Source organism: Malaya genurostris, chromosome 3 (assembly GCF_030247185.1).
Source record: "Malaya genurostris strain Urasoe2022 chromosome 3, Malgen_1.1, whole genome shotgun sequence".
Lineage (NCBI taxonomy): Eukaryota > Metazoa > Arthropoda > Insecta > Diptera > Culicidae > Malaya > Malaya genurostris.
Window position 1 is genome coordinate 261,763,214 of NC_080572.1, and position 16,554 is coordinate 261,779,767.

The window sequence follows — 16,554 nt, forward strand, 5'->3', positions numbered from 1 at the left end:
TTGAATAATATCTTTTTGCGCATGATATCTATAGGAATACTTTTTTCTGCAAAAGAACTATTATTTAATTGTCCTTTAGCATTTTTACTAAATATAGTTATTATTTGATTTGAATACAATAAATGTAAAATGACTTATCAGTTCATGAATAAAAACCTTAAACCGTATATTAAAACCTAAATATTTGTCAACTCATTAGGGTAACAGAGGCATTTTGGCCCACTTTAGGATTGATTTTATTTTGGCCCACTTAGTAAAAATATCCATCGAATGTTGTAATATCTTCTGAAACTCCTTTCGCAACAGGTAATTTAAATAAAATCTATAAAGTTTGTTAGGTGGACCAAAATATATGAAGTGGCCAAAATACCTCTATTACCCTAGTTCTGATTCATGTTTCTCTCACCGATCCTTCCTTATGAAAATTCTTTCTTAAGCCCTGAGCTCAAGTTGTAGATGGAAACGTATGGTATTTAGTTCTGAGGGCATGCGATATATGATTTTAGAACTAAATACCATGCGTCTCCATCGGATGATGACAATTTGATGGGGACGCATGGTTTTTTAAAGTCTGTTTTGAAAAACATTTTGAAAAATTCTGAAAAAATCAGAAAGGTTTCCCATAATTCCTAAAATATTCTTGATTTTTTTTAAATATTTTTGCTAAACAGGTTTTTGAAAAATTTAAATAAAATGAAAACCCTAACTCCTTAAATATGGCAGTTAAAGGGTTAAAATTTTGGGAAAATAATCTCCAATATAAACCCTTTCAAACATCGTATATCAATTTTTTCTGTTTGGGGGCAGTTTTTATATGAAAACCCGGCTACACCCTTTCTATACGGATCTACTTCTTAGAACTTATGTATTTTGGTCAGTGTTGGTGATTCCCGAAAATTTGACAGAAACGGCTATATTGCTATCTGTATTTTTTTTTTCCGGTTCGGACAGTACATGGCAAACGACCTTTGCCTTTACTTTCTGACATATCAGAGACTCGGATGACTCGTATCGCTAAGATGCCTAAGTTCGACTCCTCTGGTAGAAGGTAAAAGTTTAGATACGAGAAGCCTTCTGCTTACTTAAAATGACCCTTGTCACGTCTCACTTTTCCGCACTTTATTCTTCACATCCTTGCTCTTCCTTGAGTACTATGGCTCTATGATTTTCATATTCTTTCTCCTCTTATAATCTCCAGTTAGTTTGATATCGTTAAAAAACCGAAAAAAGCTATCTGTATTGTATACAACATTTTCAATCCGGTAGAAGATGCTACAAGAAATCGTGTCTCTCAATGCATGAACCGTGAGAGAACTTTTCTACATTTCTTCGCTCCACTTCATACTCTGAGTATTTCACGGCCCTTAAAAAAAATTACAGTCTAATAATGATCGTTGCTGTGTGGCATTTCCAAAGAGAGAATCGCTGGTTGACAATTATCGCAGAAAATCGAATCGATGATTCGACTTGATGATTCTCATACTAGGTTGTAATATTTTAAAATCTTTTTGTGAAACATCACTTTTTTATAGACACAACTTATACAAAGGTTATACGCACATAGTTAGAACAAGCGGTAATAGTAAAATGATTCTATCGCAATTATTCACTGCCCATACAGAATCGGATCGCGAAACGAGAATAAGCGACCGTTTGTTGCTTCAGAGAGAATCCCCACAGCAGCGAGCTAACCTTTGATTCTCAGAAATGTCATCGAGAGAAATTCGCTCTCGCACTGGTGTCTATTCTATGTTATTCTAGCCATGCCGGGTTTTTGTTGCTGCGATGATATCCGTCTCTCTTTGATGGCACTGATTGAATCGTGTGAAGAGTTGCTAGCGAGCGTTCTTTGATACGGTAAAAGCCATCCTTGATTTTGTTTTTTTTTCAGAAAACTACAAAGAATTGAAATTGAGAACTATTCAATTATCATCATACAATCTTTGAATACCAAACTAAATACAAATTTCTCCCCGGTTTTCCTTATCATAAATCTACAATCTGATTGACACCAATATCTACTTTTTGATAAACTGCATTGATTCCTCAGGAAAAAGTAGTACACGACGAACCATTTTCTCATATTGTATTTTCCGGGTATATTTCGATTCAATACAGATTGACGTCAGATAAAAAACTGGAATCACTGAAGCTGTACGATATTCGAAGCAATATTCAAGTTACTCTGATTTGTTTTAAGAGGTGGCGGTGGGTGGGGTGTTGAGTAGGGTCCAAATGATAAAAAAATCATTATTTTTGCAAATTTTTTTATCAGAATTATCATTTAACAAAATAAATTCAAATGTTTTGCATAACAAAAAGCATCATTCGAACAATATTTTGTAATTTTTTTTGTAGAAAAATATTGAAAAATAAGTCGGTAAAGAAGTATTTTTGAGGACGCTTCTAAAAAAATTCAAGATTTGCGGTGTCCACTGTATCTCAGCGCAGACTAATCAGAAGTGGACAAATCAATGCAGCATAGGTAGAGTAGACGTTTTTCTAGACCCCAACGTTTCTGTTTGAGTTTTTTTTTACTTTTTAATTTTTGGTGGTTGTTCAAAGAGGAAACTACGACTTTTCACGAAAAAGTTCGCCATTTTATAGTCATAAAACCTTCCCAAAGTAGCAAACAACGGGAAGAAAAACGTTGGGGTTTGGTTTTTTTATATGTAGAAAGTGTGTGCAAGGTTTGAAAAAAATTGACGCAGTAGTTTTTTGTCTATAAAATCAATGGAAACAATTTACTACTTAAGGGAGCCCGTAGGGTCTAATATTTTCGAAAAAAAAACATATTTGTGCTTTTATAATTTGTTATAATGAAACATTTAAAAAATGCTTTGACAAGTTTTTAAGTCAATCGAAGCAGAAATCTTTGGTCTGTATGCCGAGCTCTTACTTCGTCGCAGTATGAGATAAGCAAAGGTAAAGGCCCATATCTTGTTAAGTTTTGTTCCGATAGGCTTGAAAAATTCACAGAATTTTCTTGAAATATTTTACTATGAGAAAATACAAAAAATGATTTTCAGAAGTGTTAGACCCTACCCGCCGCTTAAAAGATCACATTGAAAATATTTCATTAGCAGTAACACGGGTTTAACAAAAGTAACCCAAAAGATTTTATCTGAATTTCGTGTCTGTTGTCTAAAGCCGTTTTCGTTTAAAGCTAAAACTAACCATATTTCGACCACAACTGCTGTCAAATCCATACATTTGATAGCAGCGGTATTCAGTACTAGGTTGGATAATTAATATTTCACCCGGTTTTTTATTTGTTGTGCTGCCCTGAATGTCTGGATGAGTTTGCTAAAAAGCAATCCATAAATACATAAATAAATGAATTAATAAGAACGAGAGCAAAGTACATAAAGCAGTCCTTGTAACCAGCTTCATTTCGATTAGAACACTTTTTTGATGGCTTCCACTTTCGTTGTGGTTTGTCTTCGTTTACATTTTCGCACTCCTACAATGGCAATGGCCAACCACCCGATCATAAGGGAAGAGCAAACCAATATTATAACTATAGTTTATTCAGTTATCATTGCTTATTTAGCTATCATAATGGATTGTGAAATGTTGCAAGCATTGCTGGGAATAGTAAAGTAATGAATAAATTTACAATGATAGCTCGTTTTGTTATTATTTTCTTATTCTGACAGTGAGTAATGTATGAATGTATTAAAGTGCCGCTGTCAGCATTTTCTGTCATTTTTAGTAAATTTTAGTGAGAAGGTCATAATATATACAAAAAACTCGAATTTTGGCAGAATAATGGATTGAATTTTGTTAACCCTGTTTAAATGAGGGCTGATTAATGTATTCGAAGTATAATCTATATCTATAAAAGAGGATGTTTGTAGCGTCATAACTCCGGAACTACTTAACGGATTGCCACCAAACTTGGCACAGGTAATTCTTGCGTTTCAGAGATGGTTTTAGGGGTATTTTTATATGGGAGGGATGGTAGCAAGTGTCATTAACCGGAGGAGGGGTGGTGGGGGGGGGGGAAGGTCATATAATTTGACGAAAATTGATATGGTGGTGTAATATGCCGGGAAATTCAAAGAACTAAGAGACAATAATATTGATCTGCTTATGAACGCGAGTGTATGCAAGTTTCAGCATAACTACGAAACAACTAAAGAAATTCAGAGGTGGTCATGAAGCTTATCATGGAGGAGAGCTGTTGTAAGTTCACTAAAAATGGAGAGTTCAATATAAAATTTATGTGACGAGAAACGATGCTTCTTGACAAAAAAAGATATATTTTATATTATATCAATCGAAATTATAAGGTCATTTCTGTAGCAAGCGCCCCAAAACATGAGAAGTGTAAGTTAAAATTGATCGAATTCTATGGAAAACATAACAACACAAAACTGACCCAATTTGACGAGAATACCATGAAAATTATGATTATTGTGAGATCTGAGATGGGATACTGACCGTGAACAATCTGAACATTTACGGAGTAGTGTTCATTCGGGTTGCCGTCTTAGTTATGTTTCACTACAATCAGAGTATTTCACTAAGCAGGAAAACTTTGAGAAAATTTTTCCGCCTTATCTCCCCGAAACATTTCCGAGCAACACCGGGTCATTCAGCTAGTATTAAAATATTTATTACCTTTATGCAATCTCCTTAATTTCACAAAATAACTACACAAAATTTTTCGAATCATCCAATAATGTTTAATATATCTAGATACATGAAAGTCAATGTATGTTTGCATTTATGAATGTTCCATTATATCTAGGCTTAAATCGATCGGAATTTACGAAAAACCTTATTTTAAAGCACCTAGAGGTGCGATAAATCCTTTCTCTTGTTACTCCTATTTTATAAGTGTTATTAATGCATTTAAAAAGAGAATAATTGAGTCTTGAAAGAAAACATAAAAGTTTGTTTGGATATAAACTAGCATCACCTTTTCAATTTGTGAACAGTATTGAACAGATCCGATTTTGTCCATTTCCCACATTGTCGCTCTTTAATAACTGTTTGGTAGTTTGAGCCTATATCACCTTGTAATTCCGAAACCGAAAGTCGGATATGCATAATGTTCACGAGTATCGTGTAAAATTATAATACCTTTCATTTACACCTAAGATGATGAAGATTCACCCATTCATTTCTGAGAAATCTTCACTGAGAAAGTTTTCTTTTTTCCGGTACTTACGGAACCAGAAACGGGACCGGTATAACAGTAGGTGATCTGTCTGCAAGATCTAGTAACTAGAGAAATTTATGATCAATTTTCAAGCGAATCGCAGCTCTCTACACGGTCTTTTATGAAAAGCATCTAATCAAAATGTTTGCACTTATCTTCCTGTAACTCCGTAACCGGAATTTGGATTCAACTAAAATTCTTGAGCATTGTATTGAATCACAAGACATTTCAAACGATCTAATCTTATGAAAATCGGATCAGCCAACTCTGAGAGAAAGTGCACTCAATTGAGCACACACATACAGACTTTGCCGATCTCGACGATCGGATTCGAGTGGTATATGACACTTCGTAAATCAATGCAACAATCGGAAACGTACTATTTAGTATGAAAAACATTCTTGAATATTTTTAAATACAAACACCGGATAAAAATATTGGATGTAAAAAACAGACTCAGATCGCATTTATAATGCAAAAATTGTTGTAAAACATCTTCATTTCTAGAACCGAACAAAAATATTGTATGCAAAACGCGGTGTATAACTTCAGGTTTGCTGATTCTTCCGAAACTAATGCCTATATCCGAATACTTTTGGGCCGACTGTCGTTCAGGAACGCATCGTGGATCAGACCCCATAAAAAATAAACAAATTGTTCTTCGCTCATAGCGAAATTCGGTCAAAACTACACTCGTTCTTTCGATACAAATGTTTGTTTGGTTCTCGCAAAATAATGTTTCCTAAACGATTTTAGTAACGTTAAGTCAGTGTTTGGATTGTACATTCAAATATACATACTAAAACCGCTTTTCTAAATTTATTTGTATTCATCCGATATTGACATATTAAAAGTTGTCAATTAATTTAGTGACATGATAAATTTGTACATGCTTTTCGTTGTAAATTTAGGTAAGCTGAGACGTAACATATATTCTGTTTAGTCTTTACAAAATGTGTTTTTGGGGGACGTTTCTTACTCCATGCTAGTTCCATGAACATTTGAGATATTTTCTCCCTTTGTATTGTCGAATCACGGTCTGTAATATCCACTTGTCATTAAATTATATGCGTTTTTCTGCTGAAAATGCTAACCCAATTCCTTTTCAAAAGCCGTTATAATTAAGAAACCCGCACAAAATAACTTCGTTTATCTGTCGATTCCAGAGCTCTGACAAAACATTCGAAACTACTGCAGTGTACCGAAAATGGGCGACATAGAATAGCATTGTAATTTCGTTGAGGTGCGATGAACAAGACCTCATTGTGTGGTTATATACTAAATGCACTTGACAAATTTAATATAGTAAATATGTTTTTACTACATATTTGAGAATCTCATAAATCTACTTGGAATGCATGCACAAAAGTTCATTAATCTTATTTATTATTTGCATATTTTTGCATCACATTTATTGATGAAAGAAAATGAGAGCCTTTGAAGTCGATAAACGTTTTTTCAATACCCAAGAATAACTCGAAGAAATAATAAGTGATAGTAACCAAACGTTGAATTTTCATAGAAAAACCAAAATCATCCCGTTCAAATTCCACGAAGGATTAGAGAGTTGTTTGTCGAAGTAAATTTAATATCTGTATCACCTCTCTCACATTTAACATTTGCAAAGTATTTTTTTATGCTCGAGAAATGATTGACTTTGATTTTAAATTATTAATAGTAAACGCAGACCAGATTTTGCAATTCGATTATTCATTAACACGAAAAGCGAAACGTCGAACAAAGAGAAATAAAAACATCTAGAAAGAAGGTAAGAGACAAAAAATTAAACAGTTCGAAGCAGCTACGAAAGCGTTCTCATATCTGAGTGACGAAGTCATTTAGTAGGGCTTATAATATAATGGTTGTATTTCCACTCACTAACAATCGGATGCCATGGCCTTGCGTTGAAGCTACCGCCTTCCACTTCAAAAGCGCAGGTTCGAAACTGTTTCATCGTTAACAAACATGTTAAATATAATTCATAACTAATTTTAGCCTTCAAGTATGCAATTAAGCTCTCCTCCTCAATTATTTTTATGGCAAATTTCATACGCCTAAATGTTGGCTATAAATACATTAAGCTTGTGATTCTATTTTTAGATCAGCACGATTAAATCGTAGTAATAAAAATTGGGTACAAATAGACATCAAGAAAGAAATTGGGTATAAACTAATATTTTTGTGGTCTTGTTTTGGTATCTTAAATAGCTCAACTTGTTATGAATCTGGTATAAATGGTGTAAGTTTTTGTTATTCAGTTTTGATATTTTAGCTCTTAATTCAACCTAACCAATACCAAATAAAACTATTTAGCTATTCCGAAAAGAATGACATAATATGGTCTTCGTTTGACATTCTCTTCTGATCGGGCAGCGTCAACTTTCCGTTTTTGTGTCATTTCCGTTCGGTTAACTCACCTGGCCATCGTTATCATGAACATGTACAGCACACCGAACACAATGTAAACAACGTACGCCAGCCAGATATTCGTGGAGAAGCCAGAGTATAGTATTAATCCCCCCTGCAGGGCGGAGCAGACCGTCAAAATCCATAAGGCCCACTGTTCAAAGATTCGGCTAGCCACGTAACCCGCCGCAATGGCACTGAGTGCACCGAATAGGGTAAGCAAAGCTTCTGCTCCACCGTTGTACAGATATTCCTGGTCGTGGTCGATTTCATGCCACAGTAGCTGAACGTAAATCTGAACCTGAATGAAACCCGCCATCGCCAGTGACCACCACAGACTCCACTGGACCACGGTTACGTTCCGGTATGCCGCAATAAAGTGTGCCCATAGTAAACGACCGGCACGCTGACACGAAAAACGAACCTTCGGAGAGACTTCGGTTGATTTCTTGCGGCTGGCATCGACCGCTGACGAGGCCAGATTGACGTCCGATCCGGTTGTGTATTCTTCGTTGTTAATGGAGCTTGACCGTACTGAGAATAAACGAAACAGACTCGGTTTGAATTCTATGGTTTGAGGGGGCAACATTAAAATGAATTTCACTGCAAGGATGAATCCTTGTGTGACTTTGAAATATTGATACTAAAATATTATGTGAACTATTGGATTCAAGTAGAGTATCAAATCTCAGAGACATATTTCAATACTATTTTTACATTGAACTTTCACAAGACTTTACCGTGTCAGAAAGAAAAAGTATTACCATCAATTAGCGGCAACCCTTTCAAGGCATGGTTCGTTTGAGTTTTGACCGCTCTGCATTATGCTATGAAACATACCTGAAATTGTGCTTACTGCACCGTAGCTGTGGGCGATGGTTTTGCTTTCAATTTCAGCTTCAACATCGGTCGTCGGTAACCGAGCGGAATGGTTCCGGTTGGTGGTGGTATTGACATCCTCATCCTCGTCGGTCCCGGGACTATCTTTGGCGTAAAAGTAGACGCTACTCGTGACTGATGGTAACACGAATGACCATAGTAGGGAAAAAGCCTGAGCTGTAATCGACAGAAGTACGTATGAATGGAATGAACAGAGAACAAGCAGGAAGAAATAAATCACTGCGGGTTGGTGGAGGAAGCGACTGAAACCGAGGGTGAAATCAAATTACATTACTAGGTCAAGAATTAATCATCCTTTGGGCGATGTTGAACAAAAAAAAATGGGAAATTTCATGACAATATTTGAATATTAGTAGGAACAACATCTGGAAGCTTTTCGCGTTCCTTTCTTTTGATCAAATTTGCCCCGATTATGCTGCTATTCAAAGTGTAGGCAAACTCGACGAGGGCGTAACCTTAATGGAAATTTCCATCAGTGTAGCATCCAATTAGTAGTTCACAGTAAGAGGAATAGGATTCCAGATTTCCACAACTGAAATTTAAGACTTGAAATATTTGCTGTTTACAGCTACATTAGACTTTTTTTGACCGTTCATTATTCAACTCTGCTTGTCTGCATTTTACCGCTCGAGGAAATTTCCAAAAAACGGGATAGCACCCAGATACCCCGGATTAGTAATGGATACAAGAAGTAGCGGAACGAATTGCACTGTGTCAACTGGGGATGAGAACTAGGTCAGTTAATTTGCTAACATTTCCGAAAGCGAAAAATGGTTCAGAATGTTCCTACAAACAACGACCGTAGTTTTTTTTTGCATGCTTCACTCTACTGCCTTAATAGTAGTTGAGATTTTATTACATGGCGCGAAATGAAATCCGTATTGTTTTTAGTGGGTTTCACTGGAGATGGAAAAACTTTTTTGCTCCCTTTTAGGTCTCAATCGTTGAAGCCACAATTCCGCGTCCGCTACATAAAGTTTTGAGAACATATGAACTTTGCTGGAACTTCTTACTTTATATGTAACAGAACATGAGAATATGACAGAATATCGAAGTATTGCACCGTGATATGTCAGGGTGAAAGTTCGAGGAAAAAGATAGAAACAAAGTCACCCGAGCTGAATAAAATTAATATGGTATATGAACCATAAATGATACTTTTGTAAAGGCGCGCAACAAAAAAAAATTTCGAGGGTTGTTTTCATAATGTAGTGAAGACCGGGGCTAAATGGGACACTTTATAGAAATTGAAAAAAACTATCTTTTAAATCTGGGTTTCACCCAAGCGTATTAACAAAGTCAATCCATGAATCGAATTGAATCCAGGTTTATAAGATATTTAAGCTGTCCGGCTTTCTTGAGTTTCGGGGAGAGGAGGTTTCGAATCCCTAAATCACCCCCTATCCCTATATATGCTTTCTTATGTATCTTGCATGATTATACCTTAGAAATACCAATTTGCAGATACAATCTTAAAAGCATTTGTGCAAACATAAATCAGTCATAGTAATTGTTTCAAATCGGAAATTAACTCTATTATTTAAGAAATGCGTAACAAGTCGTTATTCTGGAGGGCGCAGAACAAGCCCAAACCAAACGAACTCTTGGTACATCGTCTAACAGAAGGTCCCCAAAATCTTGGTGGGACAAACAGTGCTCAGATGCTAAACACGCGAAACAAAATACTTTCAAGACGTTTTTAAAATGAGATGGAAGAACTCCTCAGAATTTTGAAAAATTCTTGATATTAGAAACCAAGTACAAGAGCATACTTCGGGCCAAGAAATGTAGTTTTTGTAGACTTTTTGTCGAAGGTTTGTCAAGAGAAACCTCAATGAGCACTCTTTGGAATACGGCCAGACTTTGCGAAAAAAGTTTGTCCAGATTCTGTTCCTACGCATAGCATTATTAGGGAATCTTTTCCAAATAATGGTTTCATTGATAGCCCCTTTTCAATGATGGAATTTTCCATAGCACTCAAGTCTTGTAACAATAATGCTCCTGGGTTGGAAAGAATTAAATTCAACTTGGTGAAGAATCTGCCCGACCTTGCAAAAAGACGTTTGTTGGAATTGTTCAACAAGTTTCTTGAGCAAAATATTGTACCACCTGACTGGAGGCAAGTGAAAGTTATCGCCATTCAAAAGCCGAGGAAAGCTTCAAATCCCAACTGATATAGACCCATTGCAACGCTGTCCTGCATCAGAAAATTATTCGAAAAAAATATTTTTCGACGTCTCGACACTTGGGTCGAGACGAACGGTTTTTTGTCAGATCCTCAGTTTGGTTTCCATAGAAATAAAGAGACGAATAATTGCCTTGCATTACTTTAGTCTGACATCCAAATTGCCTTCGCTCAAAAAAAAAAAAACAAATGGCATCTGTATTTTTAGACATTAAGGGAGCATTTGATTCTGTTTCCATTGATTTCTGACAGGCTCCATCAACAGCGATTATAAATAATTACATGCATAACCTTTTGTCAGAGAAATGCATGTATTTTTCACATGGCGATTTGGCAACATTCAGAATTAGCTACATGGGTCTCCGGCAAGGTTCATGCCTCAGTCCGCTCCTGTAGAATTTCTATGTAAATGACATTGACAGCTGTCTCGTAACCCCATGTACACTAAGACAATTGGCAGTTGATGACGTGGTTTCAGTTACTGGACCCAAAGCTATTGATCTGCAAAAACCATTGCAAGATACAATAGATAACTTGTCCGTTTGGGCTGTTCATCTTGGTATCGAATGCTCTGCGGAGAAAACAGAGTTAGTCGTCTTTTCAAGAAAGCATGATCCCGCGCAGCTTCAGCTCCATATGATGGGAAGAATGATCCAACAAGTTTTGACTTTCAAATACCTTGGGGTGTGGCTTGATTCCAAATGCACGTGGGAAGGACACATTAGGTTTCTGATAACAAAATGCCAACAAAGAGTAAATTTTCTTCGAACAATAACAGGATCTTGGAGGGGTGCTAATCCGGAAGATCTAAAAAAATTGTATCAGACAACGATACTTTCAGTGACGGAATATGGATGCGTTTGCTTTCGTTCCGCTGCAAACTCTCATATTATCAAACTGGAGCGAATCAAGTATCGTTGTTTGCGAATTGCTTTAGGCTGCATGCATTCGACACATACAATGAGTCTTGAAGTTCTGGCGGGAGTTCTTCCATTGAAAGATCGTTTTTGGGAGCTTTCATCGCGACTGCTAATAAGATGTGAGGTACTGAATCCCCTGGTTATTAATAACTTCGAAAGGCTAGTTGAGCTTCAATCTCAAACAAGATTCATGACAGTATATTTTAACCATATGTCACAGGAAATCAACTCTTCAAGATATATTCCTATCCGTGACAGCCTCCTAAATGTCCCTGACTCAACTTTATTTTTCGACACATCCATGCGTGGAATCCCGGAACTCCTACGCTCGATGGAAATCCCAAAAATATTTTCAAGTAAGTTCAGGCATATTGACTCTGAGAAAATGTTTCTCATGGACGGATTACGAATTGAAAAGGCTACTGGGTTTGGTATATTCAACAATGCAATTGAAGCCATTCGCTCAAACGCTGCTGACAAAAATGAACCGTTTTTTTTAGCAAAATAAAACAGTGCCTGAAGAACATATTGAGCAATAATTATCAAATCACAATAGTTTGGGTTCCGGCTCATTGCTCCATTCCAGGGAATGAAATAGCCGATATTTATCCAAACGTGGTGCTATTGAGGGTGAAATTTATGAGCGACCGATTGCTTTCAACGAATTCTATAGCGCGTCTCGCCAAAGAACACTTGCCAGCTGGCAAGCTTCTTGGGATAAAGATGATCTGGGTCGGTGGATGTACTCAATTATTCCTAAAACATCGACAAAGGCATGGTTCAGGGGACTTAGCATTTTTTTAAGATCAGCAAAGAGGCAGTAGTCACTGGGGGCTAAATCTGGCGAGTATGGGGGGAGCGGAAGCAGATCAAAGCCCAATTCGTTCAATTTCGCCATTGTTTTCATCGACTTGTGGCAGGGTGCACTTTGTTCCATCGAAAGCAATCGCGGCACCCACTTGGAAAAAACCTTTTTCATGCTCAATTTTTCATGAAGGATAGTAAATACACTTCCATATGGTATCTGTGCCATATCAGCAATCACACGGAGCTTCACTTTACGATCTTTCGTTATAATTTTTGTCACTTCACTCACATTTTCCGGTGTAACGGCTTCCACAGGTCTACCCGAGCGTTCCGCGTCATTTGTGTCGGTACGACCACGTTTAAACTCGGCGAACCACCGACAAATCGTTGCTTTTGATGGACAAGAGTCCGGATAACATTTTTCAATCCATTGTTTCGCTTGCACGGTGTTTTTACCCATTAAAAAACAATGTTTTATCAAAACACGAAACTCGGTTTTTTCCATTTTTTAAACAAACTACAAAACGACTTTACTCCAACCTCGATAACTCAGCTGTTTCTGGTCGGATCGACTTAAAATTTTGACCCGTTTCAAGCAAAGGTTAGTACTCTAGAAAGACGTGGTTACTGGTTTACTACGAGCGCCATCTCTGCTTTAGTCTCGGGACTTATTGATCCATGTGTTAGTTAATGTTAAAAAAGAATGCGTCTCCATGAAACGTATTCATATTTTTAGGGCGTTGAATGATAAAAAAAACTTGTAGTAGGCAATGTTAGAAACATAACCGCGAGATTGACGTACGACTGCTGTCGACAAAGGGCAGATCACTTTAAAAAGGCACAGGTACATAGTTCTACTAAAAAATTATCCATTTCAAGTAAAATCTCATTAGATCTTTGTAAAATGTTTGAATTCTGCAAAGAACCCAAGGCTACCATTTCTCCAGCTTCCAATAAAGTTGACAATTATTTCCTCGAGCGAAATTCTCAACAAATCGTTTGCCTCTGCGCACAAAGTAAACCTGTCACTTACTTGTGTGCCCTTCCCTACAGTGCTATCGTTCCGCACCGAGTCGTGGCTCCCAAGTTGGACGTCGTATGGATTAGTGACGACACTTGTTCGATTGAAAATGGATTTTTTAAAATAAAATTTATATATATGACGAAATCCAATGGACTCTTTGCTTGATTCCATGTAGAGGCTGATTTTTTATAATGTTTCCTATCGTAGTCCACTTTTCGTTTTCTTTTCCTCCAAAACAAACGACCAGAAGCCCACAGTGATGCAATCACTTTTGTTTGAAATGAAACTCACACTGGTGTAGTTCCACTGTTTTGGCGTAGATGGAGGCCTTTGCACTCGATGTGTCTTCGTTCATGGATTATCATTGATTGAAGCTAGCAAACCTGCAACAGAGTCTATTTATAGATTCAATTGATTTTAATGTTTTATGTTTGTACCTATTGTTTCACTATTTAAACAATGTTTTCATAATAAACGTGGTATTAACAACAATCTTACATATTTTTCCATTCGTTTCCGGGTAGAATTATAGGAAATACCTAAACAGGGAAAATAATTTCGTTACACTTACGCGTTGTGAGATTTGGAAAATGCACCCAGGTGAGCATTGTAAAGAGAGACGTAGTCCTACGTCAAAAGTCTTTGAACGAATTTTTAGCAGCTGGACTACAAAATCATTCTGAAACCTGAAGCGATTGTGGAAAACGAGTGTTCAACAAAACTTTATGTGAGATTGAGATCGAAGTCGACCCTGGTTCCTGTTAAAATGATATTTATTTCGGTAAAACCTTTTCAGAGCTGGTTCCTGTTAAAATGATATTTATTTCGGTAAAACCTTTTCAGAGCTGAGCGGTAAAATCAGGAACAGGTCCCTTTCGAAGTACGTCAACCATAGAAAATTGCATGATTTTTTTTCTTGTTAGGATGACAATGTTTTAATAATATTCGATTAAAAAGTTTTTGCATTGACAGTTGTTAGAGGAAAAATGCATCTTTTTTTAAGGCAAAACATCTCCCGAATCAATTTGTAATGCTATTTTTTTAATAATTTCTGCGAATGACACCTGACTCTAACCCCAATAAATTGATTTTTTTTATCGACTAATGCAAACACCGCAGTAAACAATCCGGCGTAGCACTGCAGCACGTCCACACGAATTATATGTTTCATTAGCAATTTCCCACGCCAAACGTGCACCGAAGATACCCATAAGATAATTCAAAAGGGATCCGTTTTGCTGATCAAACATACTGAGATTCCAGCACGGAGATGGTGCTATCCTTACGTATCCTCCATAAATCTCACTTACCGCCTAGTGTAATGTAGTTGAGCTCCCGCAGATCCATGGCCTCTGTGGATACCAGCGTCTGACCGATGACACTGGCAAGGAATCGACCGCTGAGCACGGCGGCTCTGGTGTTGCCCGTAACCTGTTGATATTTATCTCTGCTGATTTTCGCATAAATATACGTGTAGTAGGCTACCTCGGCGGCCATGTAGGTTCCGTACAGCACCTGAACCACCTGTTGAAGATACAGACAACGGTAGAATGTTCAATGATCCGGTGGCCAATGGTTTGATAGGGGTCATGATTGAAAGAATAAATAGGTTTTTATTTGATTTCAGCTTTGGGTTGGAGATTGGTTGGTAGGAATGCGAAAATGATCGAATCTTACCACGAGTAGCACTGATATGATAATCCTGCCGGACCCAAGTTGACTTTAACATAGAGGCAGTGGGGGCTTGTGCTCTAGAGTTCCATTGGCGGGATCAATCGAGCAAAACAAAAAAAAGGTCTTTTATTTAGTTAGGGGTACATAAATAAGTTTGGACCCCGGGCCCATTATTACGTAAAAGCGGTGCTGCTATTAAGAGAAACTTTTTGAAGGATATCTTCTTTGAGATTTATACTGATCCATCATTGTAAAATTCAGTCATTTGATAAATTACAGACCTTATTACCTTTGCCATTTACACATTTACTTTCATTTCATTGATAATTTTTTTTCCATAAATACGTTTATTTCTTAAGGCAGTCTTGTGAAAGTTTTTCTTCGCCGTTACGGCACTTTTGCATAGTATTCTTATCCTAGAAGAAGTCACAACGATTTGAATTTAATGAAAACATATTTTCCTCTTATTTTTTTAAATATCATATAAGGTATTTCGTCATTTATTATTAAATATTCTCAAGAATATTATTTGAACCAAACGATTAACTGTTATAAATTATAGTATATGCTGTCATTTTTATACATTTTGTGGTAATTTCATAAACTATTTCTATATAACAATTGAATCAATAAGTCCCGAGACTAAAGCAGAGATGGCGCTCGTAGTAAACCAGTAACCAAGTCTTTCTAGAGTACTAACCTTTGCTTGAAACGGGTCAAAATTTTAAGTCGATTCGACCAGAAACAGCTGAGTTATCGAGGTTGGAGTAAAGTGGTATTGTAGTTTTTTTAAAAAATGGAAAAAAACCGAGTTTCGTGTTTTGATAAAACATTTTTTTAATGGGTAAAAACACCGTGCAAGCGAAACAATGGATTGAAAAATGTTATCCGGACTTTTGTCCATCAAAAGCAACGATTTGTCTGTGGTTCGCTGAGTTTAAACGTGGTCGTACCGACACAAATGACGCGGAACGCTCGGGTAGACCTGTGGAAGCCGTTACACCGGAAACTGGGAGTGAAATGTCAAAAATTATAATGAAAGTTCGTAAAGTGAAGCTCAGGAGATTGCTGAGATGACACAGATATCATATGGAAGTGTATTTACTATCCTTCATGAAAAATTGAGCATGAAAAAGGTTTTTTCCAAGTGGGTGCCGCGATTGCTTTCGATGGAACAAAGTGCACCCTGCCACAAGTCGATGAAAACAATGGCGAAATTGAACGAATTGGGCTTTGATCTGCTTCCCCACCCCCCATACTGGCCAGATTTAGCCCCCAGTGACTACTGGCTTTTTGCTGATCTTAAAAAAATGCTCCAGGTAAAAAGATTTGGCTCAAATGAGGTCATCGCTGAAACTGAAGTTTATTTTGAAGCGAAAGATAAATTTTTTTATAAACATGGTATTGAAAAATTGGAAAAACGTTGGAACCATTGTATCACCCTAAAAGGAAAAATACGTTAAATTTC

At 36.8% G+C, this 16,554-nt stretch overlaps 2 protein-coding genes across 21 annotated transcripts in view; one reads left to right on the forward strand and one right to left on the reverse strand.

Moving 5' to 3' along the window:
* Window positions 1-16,554, forward strand: part of LOC131438950 (potassium voltage-gated channel subfamily KQT member 1) — an 892,435-nt gene that overhangs the window by 167,456 nt on the left and 708,425 nt on the right. The gene's annotated exons all lie outside the window — the stretch shown is intronic.
* LOC131438955 (thiamine transporter 2-like) overlaps window positions 1-16,554 on the reverse strand; it is an 88,129-nt gene that overhangs the window by 6,119 nt on the left and 65,456 nt on the right. Inside the window, exons 3-5 of the mRNA XM_058609395.1 lie at window positions 14,723-14,936; window positions 8,417-8,632; window positions 7,588-8,110 (exon numbers count right to left, since the gene is read on the reverse strand). Of these exons, the coding sequence (XP_058465378.1) occupies window positions 7,588-8,110; window positions 8,417-8,632; window positions 14,723-14,936 (953 nt within the window). The remainder of the gene's footprint in view (window positions 1-7,587; window positions 8,111-8,416; window positions 8,633-14,722; window positions 14,937-16,554) is intronic.